The sequence below is a fragment of the Mastomys coucha genome, unplaced genomic scaffold, assembly GCF_008632895.1.
Source record: "Mastomys coucha isolate ucsf_1 unplaced genomic scaffold, UCSF_Mcou_1 pScaffold20, whole genome shotgun sequence".
In the NCBI taxonomy this organism is placed as follows: Eukaryota; Metazoa; Chordata; class Mammalia; order Rodentia; family Muridae; genus Mastomys; species Mastomys coucha.
The window spans coordinates 37,612,299-37,627,556 of NW_022196903.1; the positions used below are offsets into that span (position 1 = coordinate 37,612,299).

The 15,258-nt window shown below is 40.7% G+C and overlaps 1 protein-coding gene across 1 annotated transcript; it reads right to left on the reverse strand.

Annotated features, from left to right (window-relative positions):
• Positions 1–1,190: 1,190 nt before the first annotated feature.
• On the reverse strand, positions 1,191–11,433 carry LOC116098083 (TRPM8 channel-associated factor 3). Its single transcript, XM_031380830.1, has 7 exons — positions 10,731–11,433; positions 7,303–8,267; positions 6,942–7,039; positions 5,891–6,104; positions 5,357–5,596; positions 3,652–3,989; positions 1,191–1,732 (listed from the first exon to the last, which is right to left on the reverse strand). Exons 1-7 carry the CDS (start codon positions 11,351–11,353, stop codon positions 1,466–1,468), a joined length of 2,745 nt encoding a protein of 914 aa, XP_031236690.1. The 5' UTR covers positions 11,354–11,433; the 3' UTR covers positions 1,191–1,465.
• Between the last annotated feature and the right edge of the window lie 3,825 nt (positions 11,434–15,258).

Sequence of the window (15,258 nt, forward strand, 5' to 3'; positions counted from 1 at the left end):
ATGCATATGTATGTCCCATGTGTTTATGTGTGTGTGTGTGTGTGTGTGTGTGTGTGTGTGTGTGCATGTGTATGTATGCACATGGATGTGGAGGGTAGAGGTTGATGTCAGAAAACTTCCTCATTTCTCTTCCACCTTTATTCTTTAAGGTGGAGTTTCCCCAATCAAAGCCAAAGCTTGCCTGAAAAGGTTAGTTTGCTGTCTAACTTGGTCTGAGGATCCCTTCCCTCTGCCTGCTAAGGCTGAGATTACAGATAGGCCATTATACCCACTCAACACTTCTGTGGACTCTGGGCATCCTACTCTGGTCCTCTTGCTTGTGTGGTAAGTGCTTTACCTGCTGAACCATCTTCTTAGCCCTTAGCTGATGATCTATTTTAAATTATTGCTCTAATCCCGGTTGGTCACTTTGAAATTTAGGCTTCCTCACTTGGAGGCTCTATTTGTATACGTTGTTTAGCAATGTTTACACATCATGGAGTTGCAGGCGTTTATCCTGCAACACAGAAATCTAGCATAAGTGTCTGACCTCAAACTGCAGCATATCTTACTTACATAGATTTCAAAGTTTGTATGGCACAGGCCAATCCAACATTTGCTTTGTTGGCCTTAGTCTATCTGACATTAATAAATATGTCTTTTAAGGACAACAGATATAACTTTTAGTGAATCATTCAGTTATTTCCCAAAGGAAAAATGTCTGATATTTCATAGGCTGTGTGGCCACTGTGTGGCAGAGGTGAGGTGTCTATTTGTGGTAAAAGCTACATGCTAAGGGAAAAATTTCATGCTAAGAGAATAATTCTCAGAAATATTATAAAGACATATATACATATACATTTGTATATATGAATACATATCACCCACTGCCTTCATGGGATATATATATACCCATGAAGTTCACCCTGTTATATAAATCCTTTAACTTGCAGCAACATACTAACTTGAGACAGGACACACCTGTGATGATTCATAAGTGGTAGTTTTGCTCTAGCACAAAAGTTAACTTGAGTTAAGTAAGTTCTCAATCACAATATTACTCATATTGACAAAGCATATGTTGATCACCTACTCTATTCAAACCACTCAGACAAATGATATTTGTGCATTAATTTTAGGAATAGCAAAAAAAAATATTATAAGTGGAGCAAATAAAAGATAGTTCTTCAACTAAGTCTCTGGATTTGGGCAGCTTTTGTAAACAAACTGAGAATATAAAAAATGCTAAACAAGAAGGTCAAGAGACAAATCTCACAGCTTAAGATTAATCTATAGGCAATAGATTGAGTCATTTATTGCAAAAATATAGATTTGAAAAGCTGCTGTGTAATTTCGTCTCTACCTTGCAAAAGAATTCTAACAATGGGGGGAGGTGGTCCCTAAAATTGAATTTTGTGGAATCATGAGGGCTTTTCTCTTGCATCACATAAATATTCTTCTCTCAGAGAGAACAGCTAGTGTGTGTTCACTCTCTACATTCTGTACCTTCAGCTGTATACATTTTCATGGGATTTTCCTGCCATTCTGGCAAAGAGGCTAGGCTTTTAGCCACAGTGTATTTGACAGGCCAGCCCCAGGCTTTAAAGAAAGGGGCCAAATTCTTATGCACAACCTCAGAGAACTTCTTCACCCACAAATTCATCTTGTCTTCATTGTTTTGAGGAAGGCCAGAGAGAGTTTGGTAGTCGGCAAAGAGCTGGATGAACGGCTCCCACCCAAAGCCCTCCTGGAGCTGGAAAGAGAAGGAAATAGGAGAGTGATATATACAACCTGCAAGTCAACTCCTGAACACATGCATAAAATCTCATGGTGGGTTTTAGTTCTAAACTATCCTGTTAGGTTGATTTAATCTGTCAGTGGGTCTCTTCTTTCTTCTCCTCCAGAAGCCTATCCCTGTGATAGGTGCCCTATCTCAAGCTTCCTCAGTCCAATCTCAGGGAGATTTTGTGTTGTTACTCATTTGATTCATATCAAGGTCTCAGCAAATGGTAATTAATTTCAGCACTGTTATTACTGTTGCCGCTAAGCTTAATCATGAAGACCTTAATCTTCCTGAGGAGAGTTATACCCTTTCATCTTCTGCAGCTAAACTCTGGAAATGGATGGCTGAGATTGTTCCACTTTAGATGTCCTGGTTCATCGTTTGAGAATCTGTGAACTTTGGGGAATAACAGCCTTGAGCAATCCATTTCCACCTGGTTCTTTCATTCTTACTCAACTGTAACCATAGCCTGAGCCATTAGGAGATGCTTTACACTAGCTGTAACCAATTATCATTGGAGATCTGTGTGGATTTGGGAGCTGTGCTAAGCACCAGAATCAGAGGCACGTGCTTAGACAATCAACAAATGCACATACACGCTACATTAGAATGCAGGGTAGGGAATAAATATTGCAAAGGAAAATAATATGGGAAAGATTCCCGGAGGCTTTAGAGAAACTGATGTTAAAAACTAAATAGGTGATTCTTGATATTTATAGGACACAAAACTGTTTTAGGTAGAAAAGGCATCATTAGTAAATGTCAGCAGTATGAGCCATAGTAAGCCATTCTGAAGGTTTGTAGCTGTAGCAGATTGTGTAACAGGTGAGAACCAGAACTGGATGCTGGCAGTGTGGTGTTCTACATGAAGGAGCAGGGAACTACTGATGGGTTTCAGGTTTATGGCATTTTCTGGCAGCACTCTGCAAGACTAGTCCAGTTGAGAAATAGGGAGACTATGAAAAGAGGACTGGAGAACCAGATTGAAAGGTGCTGAAGAACTGAATTTTAATTGTGATGTTGGAATAGGGAACACCAATAATGGAGGAGATGGCCACCTGGCGAGAAATTCAGTCTCAAACCCCAGAACAGCAGTTTGTCTCCAAAGGCTTTGAATTGATCATGAATGTCAAGGTTTTAACACCATGACTTGGTCCTATACATTTTAAGACAAATTCCCTATTAACAAGGAGGCTGATGTGATCCAGAAGTTATCTCAGACTCACTGAAATCACAGAGATGGTGAAAACCCAGAGACAGAATGCTATAATGACTAAAGTCCTAAAACTAGCCTCTAGGTTTGTCTTTACTCATTATTTAGGCCAACAGCATTTTCATCTCTCTTGCCCTGGAAATTTGAGCACATAGTATGGCTATGTGAATATTTTTTTTCAATATATTTTCCACAGGTAGTAAGGACATGGAAGAGAGGAAGTGGAAGGGAAGGGTTTTGAAATGCTTTAAAGCCTGACCTTCATTCATCTGTGACATTTGTTAAGACGATGGCATTTTGAATAATTTATTATCATATTACTGTTCCTACAATCTATCTTCAAGAATACATTGTTGGAGTAGGGTGACACTGATTCCTCCTAAGTTATCAAGGTTGGTCAGGAGAAACTATTTGCATTTGGTTAATCTGGGTTTCACCATAGATTTTCTGAGCACAACTATGTAATTATGCTGTTTTCCCTAATGATCCCATTTTATTTATTTCCACATAATTATGTGGTAGAGAAGAGGAAACACATTTAGTTATTTACATCATATGTGTTATGCCTGACCTACAAGAAGATACCTCCATCTGCCCATCTCCCTATACAGTGTAGGGATCTTGAAACTACCAGGGAGTCTGGTGGTTTCCACCTCCCTGAATATATACACAGTACCTGGAGATAGGTTTCTAGAGCTGTCCATACAATCCAGTTACTCAGAGGTGCTCCCTTGTTCAGGTGGTCTTTGATCCTCTGCTTCCTAAGCTCAGGATTCAGAGAAGGATGGGCTTGCTCTCTGGGGATGTGTAAAACCGTCTCGTGCACATAAATACTCCAGAGATTACACAAAGCTTCAGTAGTGTGAGGTGGAAAAGTCCATCCAGGTTTCTGACGGTTGTGGCCCAGTTCATGTATCACACCCCAAATACCACGTGATCTTATTTTGTACTCGCTAATGATGCCTTCCACTATACTAATTAGGCCCATGATGGGGTATCCAGAATGAAGAAAACCTGAGGAAAATACCAGGAAGTGAGAGGCAAAGTGACACATGTGATAACTTCTTGTAGTCTGCATCCCAGAAGACCTAGAGTGTGAGTAAGTTCACAAAGGCTCTACCCACTACCTAGGTTTATTGGCAGCCCATAAGGCTTTCTTCTCTTTTTCTTGGACAGACTTTGACACCCATCTGCATTTCCCTGTGAGTGGTAGGTATATGTGGAACACACTGCTGACTGGCACCACTCATTCTTTTCTGTATTTTCAGATGGGTGATGCATGCATGTCATGAGGCCTTGTGTCTAGATGAGGAAAAATAGCAATAGTCTTCTTCAGGCTAGTCTTAATCTTAAGGAATTATTTTTGAAAGTCTGCCGATGGCAATTAGTTTTTATCATTGTTCCTTCCATACCTATTAGTTCTCCTGTTTTATTCAGCATTAACAACTCCTCTTGGCTCTGCTGAAAGCTACCAAGTACCCATCTCTTGTCTTTTCTCTTCCCAGTAGGAATACTGTTTTGTACATTGTGCAAAGATTATCCTTGTATTATTCAAATGCTGATTTCTCTGTCCCCGCATCTGGCTGCAATCCAGACAGGGCACTGTAATGCTTGCTCTAAGTATTTCCTGCCTCAATGTTGTGCAAACATTGCTTCTCATTTATTCTCTTTATTCGTCAATAAAAGCTTGTCAGCCAATGGCTGGGCAGAAGAGAAAATAGGGCTGGACTTCTGACTCCAGACAGGGGAGCAAGAAAAGAGAGAGAGAAAGAGAGAGAGAGAGAAGAAGAAGAAGAAGAAGAAGGAGGAGGAGGAGGAGGAGGAGGAGGAGGAGGAGGAGGAGGAGGAGGGAGGGAGGAAGGGAGGGAGAGAGACAGAGAGACAGAGAGAGACAGAGAGAGGCAGAGAGAACCACCATGAGGAGAGGGTTCAAAAGACATCATGGAAAAACACCTGGGTTAAAGAGAGACAAGTCAATACTAAAATGCAAGTGTCTTGGTGATTTGACTGGGAGATAGCCAGATTATCTTTGAGGATTAGAATAATTAATAACTGCCCAGTTATTGTGCTGTAAAGCTTATCAAATAAATCCTATAGTTTCTGTATTGTCTGTTTGGAAACTAGCTAGGATGGAGAAAAGATTATGACTTTTGGAAATGCGTTTTTACTTCCCCAACTTTGACCCTGTTTAATTATCTTCCTTGATGGTATGTGTAAAAAAAACTTACAGATTTTTGCTTTTCAGTCTTACTATCCTGTAACTCTTTGTATATTTGAGATTTAAATGATGTGGACTATGTCCCCTTCCCCTGCTGATCTCCATCAAATTATGTCAGTTCAATTGAAAGGCAACACTTAGAGCATTCCCATGAAGTACCTACCAAATGAAATCTGCTTGTCAAGTACGACTCTCTCAGCTCTTTGAAAAGGGAATGGCCGGGCTGCCAGCTTGGCTACAGCCTTTACCATCTTGTCCCAGAGTTGGAGCAGTGGGTAGGGGTCCTGAAGGACTTTGAGATTTACTGTTGGAATTGTCAGGATGATATTGTCTGTGGCTAGTTCTCCCCATGGAGCTTTGCTGTATTTGATAAGATTTGTCCATTCCTCCTGGGTCGTCTTACCTGGAAATAAAAATTACGTAGCTAGGCCCATACCATTTTTTTCCCTGGATTTCAATTGTAGACCTTTAACTATAGACCACATGGAGAGATGCTTGGTAATAAATCTCCTTGGTCTTTCCTTGTCTCCTTTCAGACCTCCCAGAAGAGAGTGTATAGATTTCTTAGTCCACTTTCTGTCTTGTGACTTACCTTTCCCCCAATCACTCATTGCCTTCTCTCAAGCCAGATCCCTTCTCTCCCTCTAGGTTTTCCCCCAGCTTTATGTCCCATTATGAAACTGGGTCTCCTACTCACCCAGCCTGAAGTATGGAGCAGACACAGCCCCACTGATGGTGACAGATACATTATCCTGATTGTATTTGTCGGGTACCATGATGTAGAGAAGGCCCCCATAGAGCCAGGAGATGGATGTCTGGGGTGAAGTTAAGTGGTACACATAGGTCATCACAGGGGGACGGATATAAGTTTTTGCTTGGCTTATGTTGTCCGTGTGGCAGCCAATGAGGACCTATCATAGTAAGCATAAGTCTTCATGAGAATGACAAGTCCATTGTCTCTTATATATAATTAAATGTTGTCAAAGTTGGAGAACTAAAAATACATTTCTAAAAGTGATAATCTTTCACTATCCCAGCTAGTTCCCAAGTAAATAAGACAGAAACTATAGGATTTGTGTGTGTGTGTGTGTGTGTGTGTGTGTGTGTGTGTGTGTGTGTAAGAGGCCTGGTAGATGTAGAAAGAAGATAACCTCAGAATGATAAGTGTCTCATTTCATACATAAATAAAATATAAGTACCATTTATCCATTTTCTTTAGGTCTCCCTTATCTGTTCATAAGCACTTGGGGCTTAAAAAAAGTAAAATGAATTCCAAGGTAAATATTGACTCAGAAAACACACTGCCTATGTCTATGCCATTTTCCTTGGGTCTCAGGAAAAGGGGACTATGGAAATGGTTTATGGAGTTGAAGCTTGGAAAATATTTGGATAGCATTTCAGATATCCCCCAGAGAGAAAAACAGTGGGAGAAGCTTTGATAGTAAGTACAAGATGGAGAGGTAATAAATGAAGTACATTTCTTAAGCATCTATTTTGTGCCACAATTTAGCTTTTTAGCTACTGTAGTGATCTTTGTCTATAAGATAAGTGTGTTTCTGACTTATACCTGGTGAAGCTGTTGGAAAAATCTAAAATATTCCTGAAGCAAGGCAGGAGGATCTACACAGCAACTTTCATGACAGCCAGAGCTATATAGAGAAGCTCTGTCTCAAATAAGAAAATAAAGTGACTAGAAGAGGCTGTAAAGCTGCTACAGACATGTCAGAAGTCCAATACAAACGTTTTACCTTCAGCTTGGCATGAGTGGCTTCCCTGGGAAGTATTACTTGTGCAACCTGCCCTTCAGGTAGGTAGAGTCCAGTGCTCACCCAGGAGTTGTCATTGTCTGATGAGAGTCATAAGAAAGGTTGTAGTTTTTCCTTCTATGATTCTACCTTCTTCCAGAATTCCCCAAGTTCCCCCATCCCAGATCTTCCAGACCATCCTCAAACCACCCCAGCTGCCTGTGTTCCTAGACTTACCTTCACAAAAGACTATAGAGAAGAAAGAAGACGGACTTTAGGGGAAGAGCCCCATGAAGCGATGCTGAAGCTAACCAGCTTTCTTTCTCTAGTCCTGCGTGCCTAGGGCCCTCTCTCCATTTCTTACCCGTGCTTATTTTAATGGTCATTGGAGATTCCGTAGGAGGTAGTAAGGCGGGAGGAGGGAGTAGCTGCGATCTGTCCACTCCAGACTTGAATAATTCATAAGCCAGGGATAGCAGAAAAGCTTGAGAGCTGCCCCTTGTGATCGGGTGTTGTTCAGTCACACTTGGGAAGCCCTTGCTTTGGATCATTTTCAGGGCATGTTTCTTCACAGAGTCGTAGATGGAAATCCTCTGATGCGTCATTTGAAACATATAAAAACAATCTTGTGAGAGCTTATTCAGCCAGCTCTCGTGTAAGCTACTCCCCTGACTATAGATGACGGACTCAATTTGGGACAGAGCTCTACGGATGTGATAGTTTATCACCTCAGGATTGGGGACTGGGAATCTGCCTCGTTGGGCCGCGTGGCTAATGATACCAAGGCCAAAGCGTTTAAGGACGATGTTATTTGGGTATTGAGTCATACAGTTCAAGCCTGGGTTCTTGCGTCCCCACAACCAGGCCTCTGCACCAACTAGCAAGCCTCCACCTTCTGCAACAAATTCCTCTACCTTTTCGGAATCTATATTGGCGAATGAGCAGCAGCAAAACACACTCAAGTCGTTGGTTAGAAGTTCTGTTTCACTCCACTGGAAACTGCTGTTTGGTAACATAGACTTCAGTGCTTTCATATCAGAAGCTAACCCAATTCTGCCTGTCTGGTTCCCCATCAGCCAGCGTAAAGCATTGAGCACAAATGGCAGCATAGTTTGATTAAGTATCAAACTCTCATGGCCCCCCAGCACTACCCGACCACGGCCATAGCGGGCAGCTGCAAGAAAGCAATTGAATGAATTGTCTACTCCCAAGGGAAATGCCCGCTGTCCATGCACAAGCAGCTGGGAGGGGACTGCCCCTGTCTCAATGTCCATCTCAGACATCCCTTTCAGGAGCTGCCGCTGGTCATACTTGAGCTCATCCTCGCACCTGAAAAGAGACAGTTCTCACATCAGTGTCTGCAAAAGAAGTGAGTTTGATATTGGTAGGTCAGCAGAGATCTCCCTGGACCTCAGCTCTCTTGGTCCAAAACCTTCAAGAGTGAACAGAAGAGAGTGATACTTTTACCGCACCATGATGCACCTTCAAATCATTTTTAACTGGGAGGAAAGGGAAGGTAAGATGAGAGGAAAGGAAGAAAGGAAAGAAAATTGAAAAAATTGATCACAGCAGGTATGTGTGCATATGAATAATTACCAAAACAAAAGACTAAAAAACCATAACCAAATAGACAAAGCCAAAATACTGAGCAAAAGGTAAGAGGAAATAGTTACAACATGTAAAAAAAGTCAAAGAAGTAGTATCTATAATAAAGTAAGAGCACTTAATAATCAAAGGAAAAGAGGAAAATAGAAAAAAATGAAAAACAAGCACTTCAAGAAAGAAGTGAGAATTTCTATACATTGGCAGTCAGAAAACGCAAATGAATAGTGACAATAATATCAATAATATCAAGCAAAAATTCATACTATTTAGTACTAGTATTAGCATAAGCTATATTTTGTTATAAGTTAATATGGCATTTTAAAATGGCAATTTTCAATTTCAATAAACATTTCATAAACAAATATTTTTGAATCCAGAATTCACCTCCTTAGACTAGGTGTGAAAACTTGAGTGTGATTTGAGGCAGATAGATACTCATGTGGAAACTTTAACAACAAATACTGATAATAACTTATACCTCTGCTGTCCTCCATCATGTGGTAGTTACTTCTTTTTGTTTGGTTTGGTTCTTGTTTTTCAATACAGGGTTTCTTTGCATATCTCTGTCTGTTTTAAAATCTGCTTTGTAGATCAGGCTAGCCTCAGAGATCTGCCTGTCTCTGCTTTCAAGTGCTGGGTTGGACCACCACCACTCAGCACTGTAGTTACTTTTTGGGGGGTCAAATGCATTGGGCAGTTAGTTGATCCAATCCTTCAGTCAAGGGAAATCCACTATTTTTCAAATTTATATCTAATCTTTATGAAGAATCCTGCTCTATTATGGAAGAAGATGTTGCAGGCTGGCTCTAGCGATCTCACCACACTTTGTCACTCAGACACTACCTTCTCCTGATGGTTCTACTCTCTGCTCCAGGAGAGAGAATTTCCTGAATGTAAAGCTACACAGTTTATTCATGTCACATTTTCCTTGCTATCTCTGGGATAGTTTACATTGTACTTGTTTGACTGACTGACTGATTGATTCATTCATTGATTGATTGATTGATTGATTGATTGATTGATTCATTCATTCATTCATTCATGTTTAGTCCCTATTTACAATGCCAGCTCCTGCACGATGTTCGAATAATACAATGGTAAGTAAAATAGACAAAATTCCTTTTTAAAATCTCTCTGTGTGAGAGGTTATGTATATATGCTTGTTTACTAGTATGTATGTATCCATTTCTGTATGTAGACACAGACTTAAGAGTGTGAGTGCACATACATGGTTGACTGAAACTGATGTTTAGAAGTCTTCCTTGATCACTCTCCATGTTATTTATTAAGGCTGGATCTCTCAGTTGAATTCAGATCTTACCTGTTTATGTAGCCCAGTAGAAAACTTCCTCCAGGGATCCCATATCTCTACCTCCTTCATACTGGGATTGTTGGATGGCCCCCATGATAACCTAGCATTTATGTGGTTGCTTGGGATTTAATTGTGGTCCTCACACTTGCTTGGGAAGCACTTTTTTTTTGGAGCCATCTCCCCAGACATAAACAAACACAATTTGTATTTTATATATTTTGTAGACCTTTTTATAACTTACCTTTCAAGTTGTAGCCACTCATCTTCAACTACTTATGATGAGTAAGTAATTGAAATTGTAAATACAACAAAATACCCTTACCTCAAGGTAGTTAGTAACCAGTCTATACTAGAGAACGTAAGATATTGTTGCTTAACTACTCTGGTAGTTTGTATAAATATGGCCCCTATAAACTCAAGTATGGAATGACATTAGGGAATAGCACTCCTTGTTGGAGAAAGTATGTCACTGGAGTGGGCTTTGAAGTTTCAGAAGCTCAAGCCAGGCCCAGAGTCTTCCCTGTCCTGCTATCGGTCAATGTAGATGTAGAACTCTCAGCTTGTTCTCCAGCACCATCTCTGCCTGTGTGCTCCCATATACATTGTGACAATAATGGATTAAACCTCTGAATGTGTTAACCAGCCCCCAATTAAATGTTTTCCTTTATAAAAGTTTCTGTTGTCATGGTGTCTCTTCATGCAATAAAACATTAACTAAGAAAACTACCATATGTGAAAATTGCATTAGTAGTTACAATTATTTCACTTTGTGATAGCCAATTTATCCATTGTTAGGCTGAAATCTCCTTTTAAAATAGGGTAATTGAACCATTATTTAACAAGAATGAGATTCCCATGAGGAAAGCATCACTTACTGGACATAGAGTCTGAGATTGGGTATCTCCTTAGAAACCTTGAACCAGTCTCTATTCCCACAGACATCTGTGAAATACACTCCAGCCACACTTGTCACCTGGTTTCCAGGAAAAATGGACAGCACTTTATCATGGCCATGGTGAGCAGCCCAGTTCACAGCCTGGCCTCCAATTAGCAAGCCTCCTCCATTCTTCAGGAACTGGATCAGCTTCTCAGTCAAGGTGTCGTTGTAGGCATCAATGCAATAAACTCCCAGAGCCTCTTTAGGTTCAGGCTGAACCAGTGCATTTATCCCAGAGTCACCTAGGATGTTAACTAATGATGCTAAGGAAGAATGCACTGCAATGGGAGCTCCTGGGCAGGGGCAGAGCCAGCTCACCACATTGAGAAGAAATGGAACCAAGCCAGCATGCAGCAGGTAGCTCTCATGGGATACGACCACCAGGCGGCCTTGGCCATAGAAAGAGGCAGCAATGAGCACCTGGCCCTTGTCATTCACCATCACTGGGAAGGCAGCCTCACCAGTAAGGAGAAGTTCACTGGGAATGAGTTCTTTGGGAAGATCCCAACTGGTCACTCCATTTATGAGGGCTTCAAATGCAGCATCAGGAGTTGTTGCCATTGTTCTGCAGAGGAAGCATAGACTCAGGATGAATGAACAAATGCTAAATAAATGAAAGTAAGAAGTGTTTTCACAGAGTCTTACACAATAAAGCCTGTACTCAAGCTTGAGAAGCTAGAATACTTACCTCTCCTTTGCTTTCATCTGAGGAGCTTCATCCTCAGGAAGTATTTTCGCTACTCAGTTATTTCTTGCTATTTCTTTCCTTACTTCCACCCAGATGTTCACTATGGCTTTCTACCATTGTCTTAGTTCTCCTCTCTTCTGGCCCCACGCTGCCCACCAGACACTTGTAGTTACAGCTACTCTTCATGTATAAGAGCTGTAATGATCTCCATGGCTGATCTCAGCCCAGACTTCTCTGGTACACACAAATACTTTGTTTTCATAAGCATATCAGTTCCAACTGCTATTTGTGAGGAATTGAGCTCATCTTTACCTTCTTAAAGGAACAAACATTTGAACTTATTTCTTTCTTTGTAAAGAAGATACTATCAATCTTGAGAGGTTTGATGTAAAGGTTGATTTGTTTAGAGACTGTTGTAGGCATCTGTCAAAAGCTAACTCCTGCATGTTTATTAATCTCCCCAGTTGTTCAGAATAATGGGGAGCAGCATGATTTTAGAATCACATTTGCTCCCATCCTCTCTCCAACTTTAAACACCCCATCATCAAACTTTGCAAATTATCAATTACATCTCTTTTCACTACTGATGTCTCTAACATGTTCCAGGATCTTTAGATTTCAGGCACCTCCAGAATCACACAATCACGCAATGATCACGCAGACTCCTCCTCTGGTAAGAGATTTTCTGTGCTAGTTAGTTTTTACTGTCCAGTTGACACAACCTAGATCCACCTGGGAAAAGAATCACAATCAGGAATTATACGGATCAAGCTGGTCTGTGCATGTGTCTTGCGAGTGGTTGTCTTGATTGTTAATTGAAGTGGAAAGACCCAATTTGACTTCGAGAAGCACCATTTTGCATGATGGGTCCTGGACTATGTAAGAGTAGAGAAATCTACCTAGTTCTACAGCAAGCCAGTAGTAGACATGATGCACATATCTCCCTGTGTTCATGACTGTGGATGTGGTGTGACATCCTTAAGCCCCACCTCTGTGACATCCCTGACATGATGGACCGGAACCTGGAATTGTGAACTCAAATAAAACCTGCCTCCCCTATGTTGCTTTTTGTCAGGGTATTTGTTAGTCCAAAAGACATATAACTAGAGATGGCTCCTCACTCCTGGGAAATAGGAACACTACTTTCAGCCCAGGGATGAAAGTCTGGGATTCTCTTTGCATGACTTTACAGCTTTATATTCCATTCTATTCTCAATAAAGACTCTGCTTAATAAATGAGGATTTGACTTGTGATTTTTTTTAAGTCTACAGAGATCATTTCCTGTAAAATGCCATTCTCACCCCCCCCTTTTTGCTTTCTTACAATACTCATTTACTAACAAAGCCAGATAACAAAATTTCTGAGAATAGAGACTTGTTCTTAGAAAGTGTAGGGTATAGGATCTTTAGACTCAAAACATGGCTTTGATTCATTTTGAAGTCAGATTGTGAACAGGCCTTGCCTTCCCAGTGAGAGATAACTCTGCACACTTAGATATGAAGAAAAAGCTCTTTGCTAAAGCCTAGCTGGCTGGGGCTAATGTCCCAATAAGAATTAGGATTGAGCAAAAGGTTGTAACTTACATACACTAGGCTTATGCATTCTCTAAACACTGTCATCTTTAAATCTTCTTTGTCCTGGCCCCAGGTCATACTCTGAACAATTTAAACAGGAACAGGAGACTGCAAGTCTGGCTGCTTAGATAGGAGATTTACACAGCAAAGTTGTTGCCAAAATTATTTCTTACGGTCATCTTGTCCATCTGGTAGAATTATATTTTTCCTGATAAGAGCACAGGGGACTTAATAACTAGGACTTAATGATGATTGTGACCTAGTGCTGCCCTCCTTGAGCTACCCTTACAGGTATGACATTGGGGATGGTCATAATGGCTGCTTTTAAGTCAGGTCAGTCTTCTTTGTTATGGGAATAAACATGTAAATTCCAGCACCTTATATTGGGTTTATCTCTAACAGGGCTGGTTGGCATTCTTTGGGCTGTTTGGAGGCAGTGCTCCTTAAGCTAAATTCCACTTGTGTGACCTACTAATGTCTCCTAAGCAAATTTTTAGTAAATCCTTTAGAGTAGTGGTTCTCAACCTGTGGGTTGTGACACCTTTGTCAAACACCTCTCTTTAAAAGTATTTACACTATAATTCATAACAGTAGCAAAATTACACTTATAAGGTAGCAACACCAAAAATAATTTTATGGCTGGGGGGTCACCACAACATGAGGAACTGTTTTAAAGGGTCACAGCATTAAGAAGGTTGAGAATCACTGCTTTTCTTTGAGTTTCTTCTACATCAGTATAGTACTGAGCAGCTTCCCAAAGACAAGTGAGCGAAGGGAGAGCTTTGTTCACTTTGAGAGGCAAGAAGGTCAGGCAAGACACTTCAGTTTCTGCACTAGCTCAACCTGTTAGCTATAGTTGATGACTGGTTTTCAGACAGTTAAAAGAGCTGCTTACCCCATGCAAGTTTCAGAAAGAACAGGCCTAAGACACTACCCCCTGCCATGCTCTTTCCATAGCTGTAGATTTGCCAGTATTCTACCTAGCACTTGGGTTCTTTGGACTGTTATTGAGGTAACCAGAGACATATGTAAAGAAACCTTTACTTGAACAAAGAAATGGGTAATGTCAATCAACAAATTCCAGGAGTAATACTGCTCATATTCAGCATCATTTCAGAAGGAAGTGTAAGTATTAGAGAAAGGTTTAAAAACTCATCTACTGTCTTTGCTTGAAGGTGGAAGGGTGTTTGGTTCCTCACATCTTAGGAAATCTTATCATAAATTCTAGATATGGCAGATCCAGTACAGAACTGGGGGAGAGGAACATACAGTCACCCACCTAATAATAGGAGATGGGAGGCCGTGCATAGGGTAGATAGATGTTCTACAAAAGCTGCTGACTTCAGCATTTGTAAGTGAGGGATGAAGAGAAGGCATCTTGGATGAAAGAGCATGGGTGGAGATTTGTGTTAGGGACATGGTACACATTCCTATTCAAAATCATTTAACAGGGTGGGTTAGATGGCTCAGTGAATTAAGGTGCTTGCCATTAAACCTGACAACCTGAGTATGCTATCTAAAATCTACATGGTGGAATGAGAGAAATGACTTTCAAGAACTGTCCTCTGACTTCCATATGGGTATCACATCTCTCTCTCTCTGTCTCTGTCTTTCTGTCTCTCTCTCCTCTTTTCTTTCTTTTTTTTTTACATCAATAAAAACGTGGTTTTAATAAGAGTGGTTTAATTGTGGAAGCCAGCTGCTGAACAGAAGGGGTCCGCATAAAACGTTCGCCCTTGTGTAAGCCTGAGACATTTTATAGTAAAAACTATGACCACATGCTCCACTCAAGTGCTAAGATCCCAACACTTCATGGCGTCCTGCTGCAGGTCACAGTAGCAGAACAGAAAGTAATGGGAACACCACAGACTACCTGGGAGACACAGATGACTCAGCGCAAAACGCCAGGGGATTTACAGTGAAAAAACCCATGCATATACATATAAAAAATATGAACCTCCAAAGTAGTACACAATACACCATTCAAATGCTTTAAAGCCATGTTTTATGCATATAGAGAAAATACTCATTTAAAAAGTGGGCTTTGCCAAGGGTGGAGAGTGTTCTTGCAAATTGTGTGAGGAGGCAGCTACGGGAAAAGATATGCACAAGCATTAAATTAGTATAGGACATCCACTAATAAGCCATTAGTTAATATCAACACATCTTTGGGAATTGAAGATTTCACTTTTTTTGTATGTGG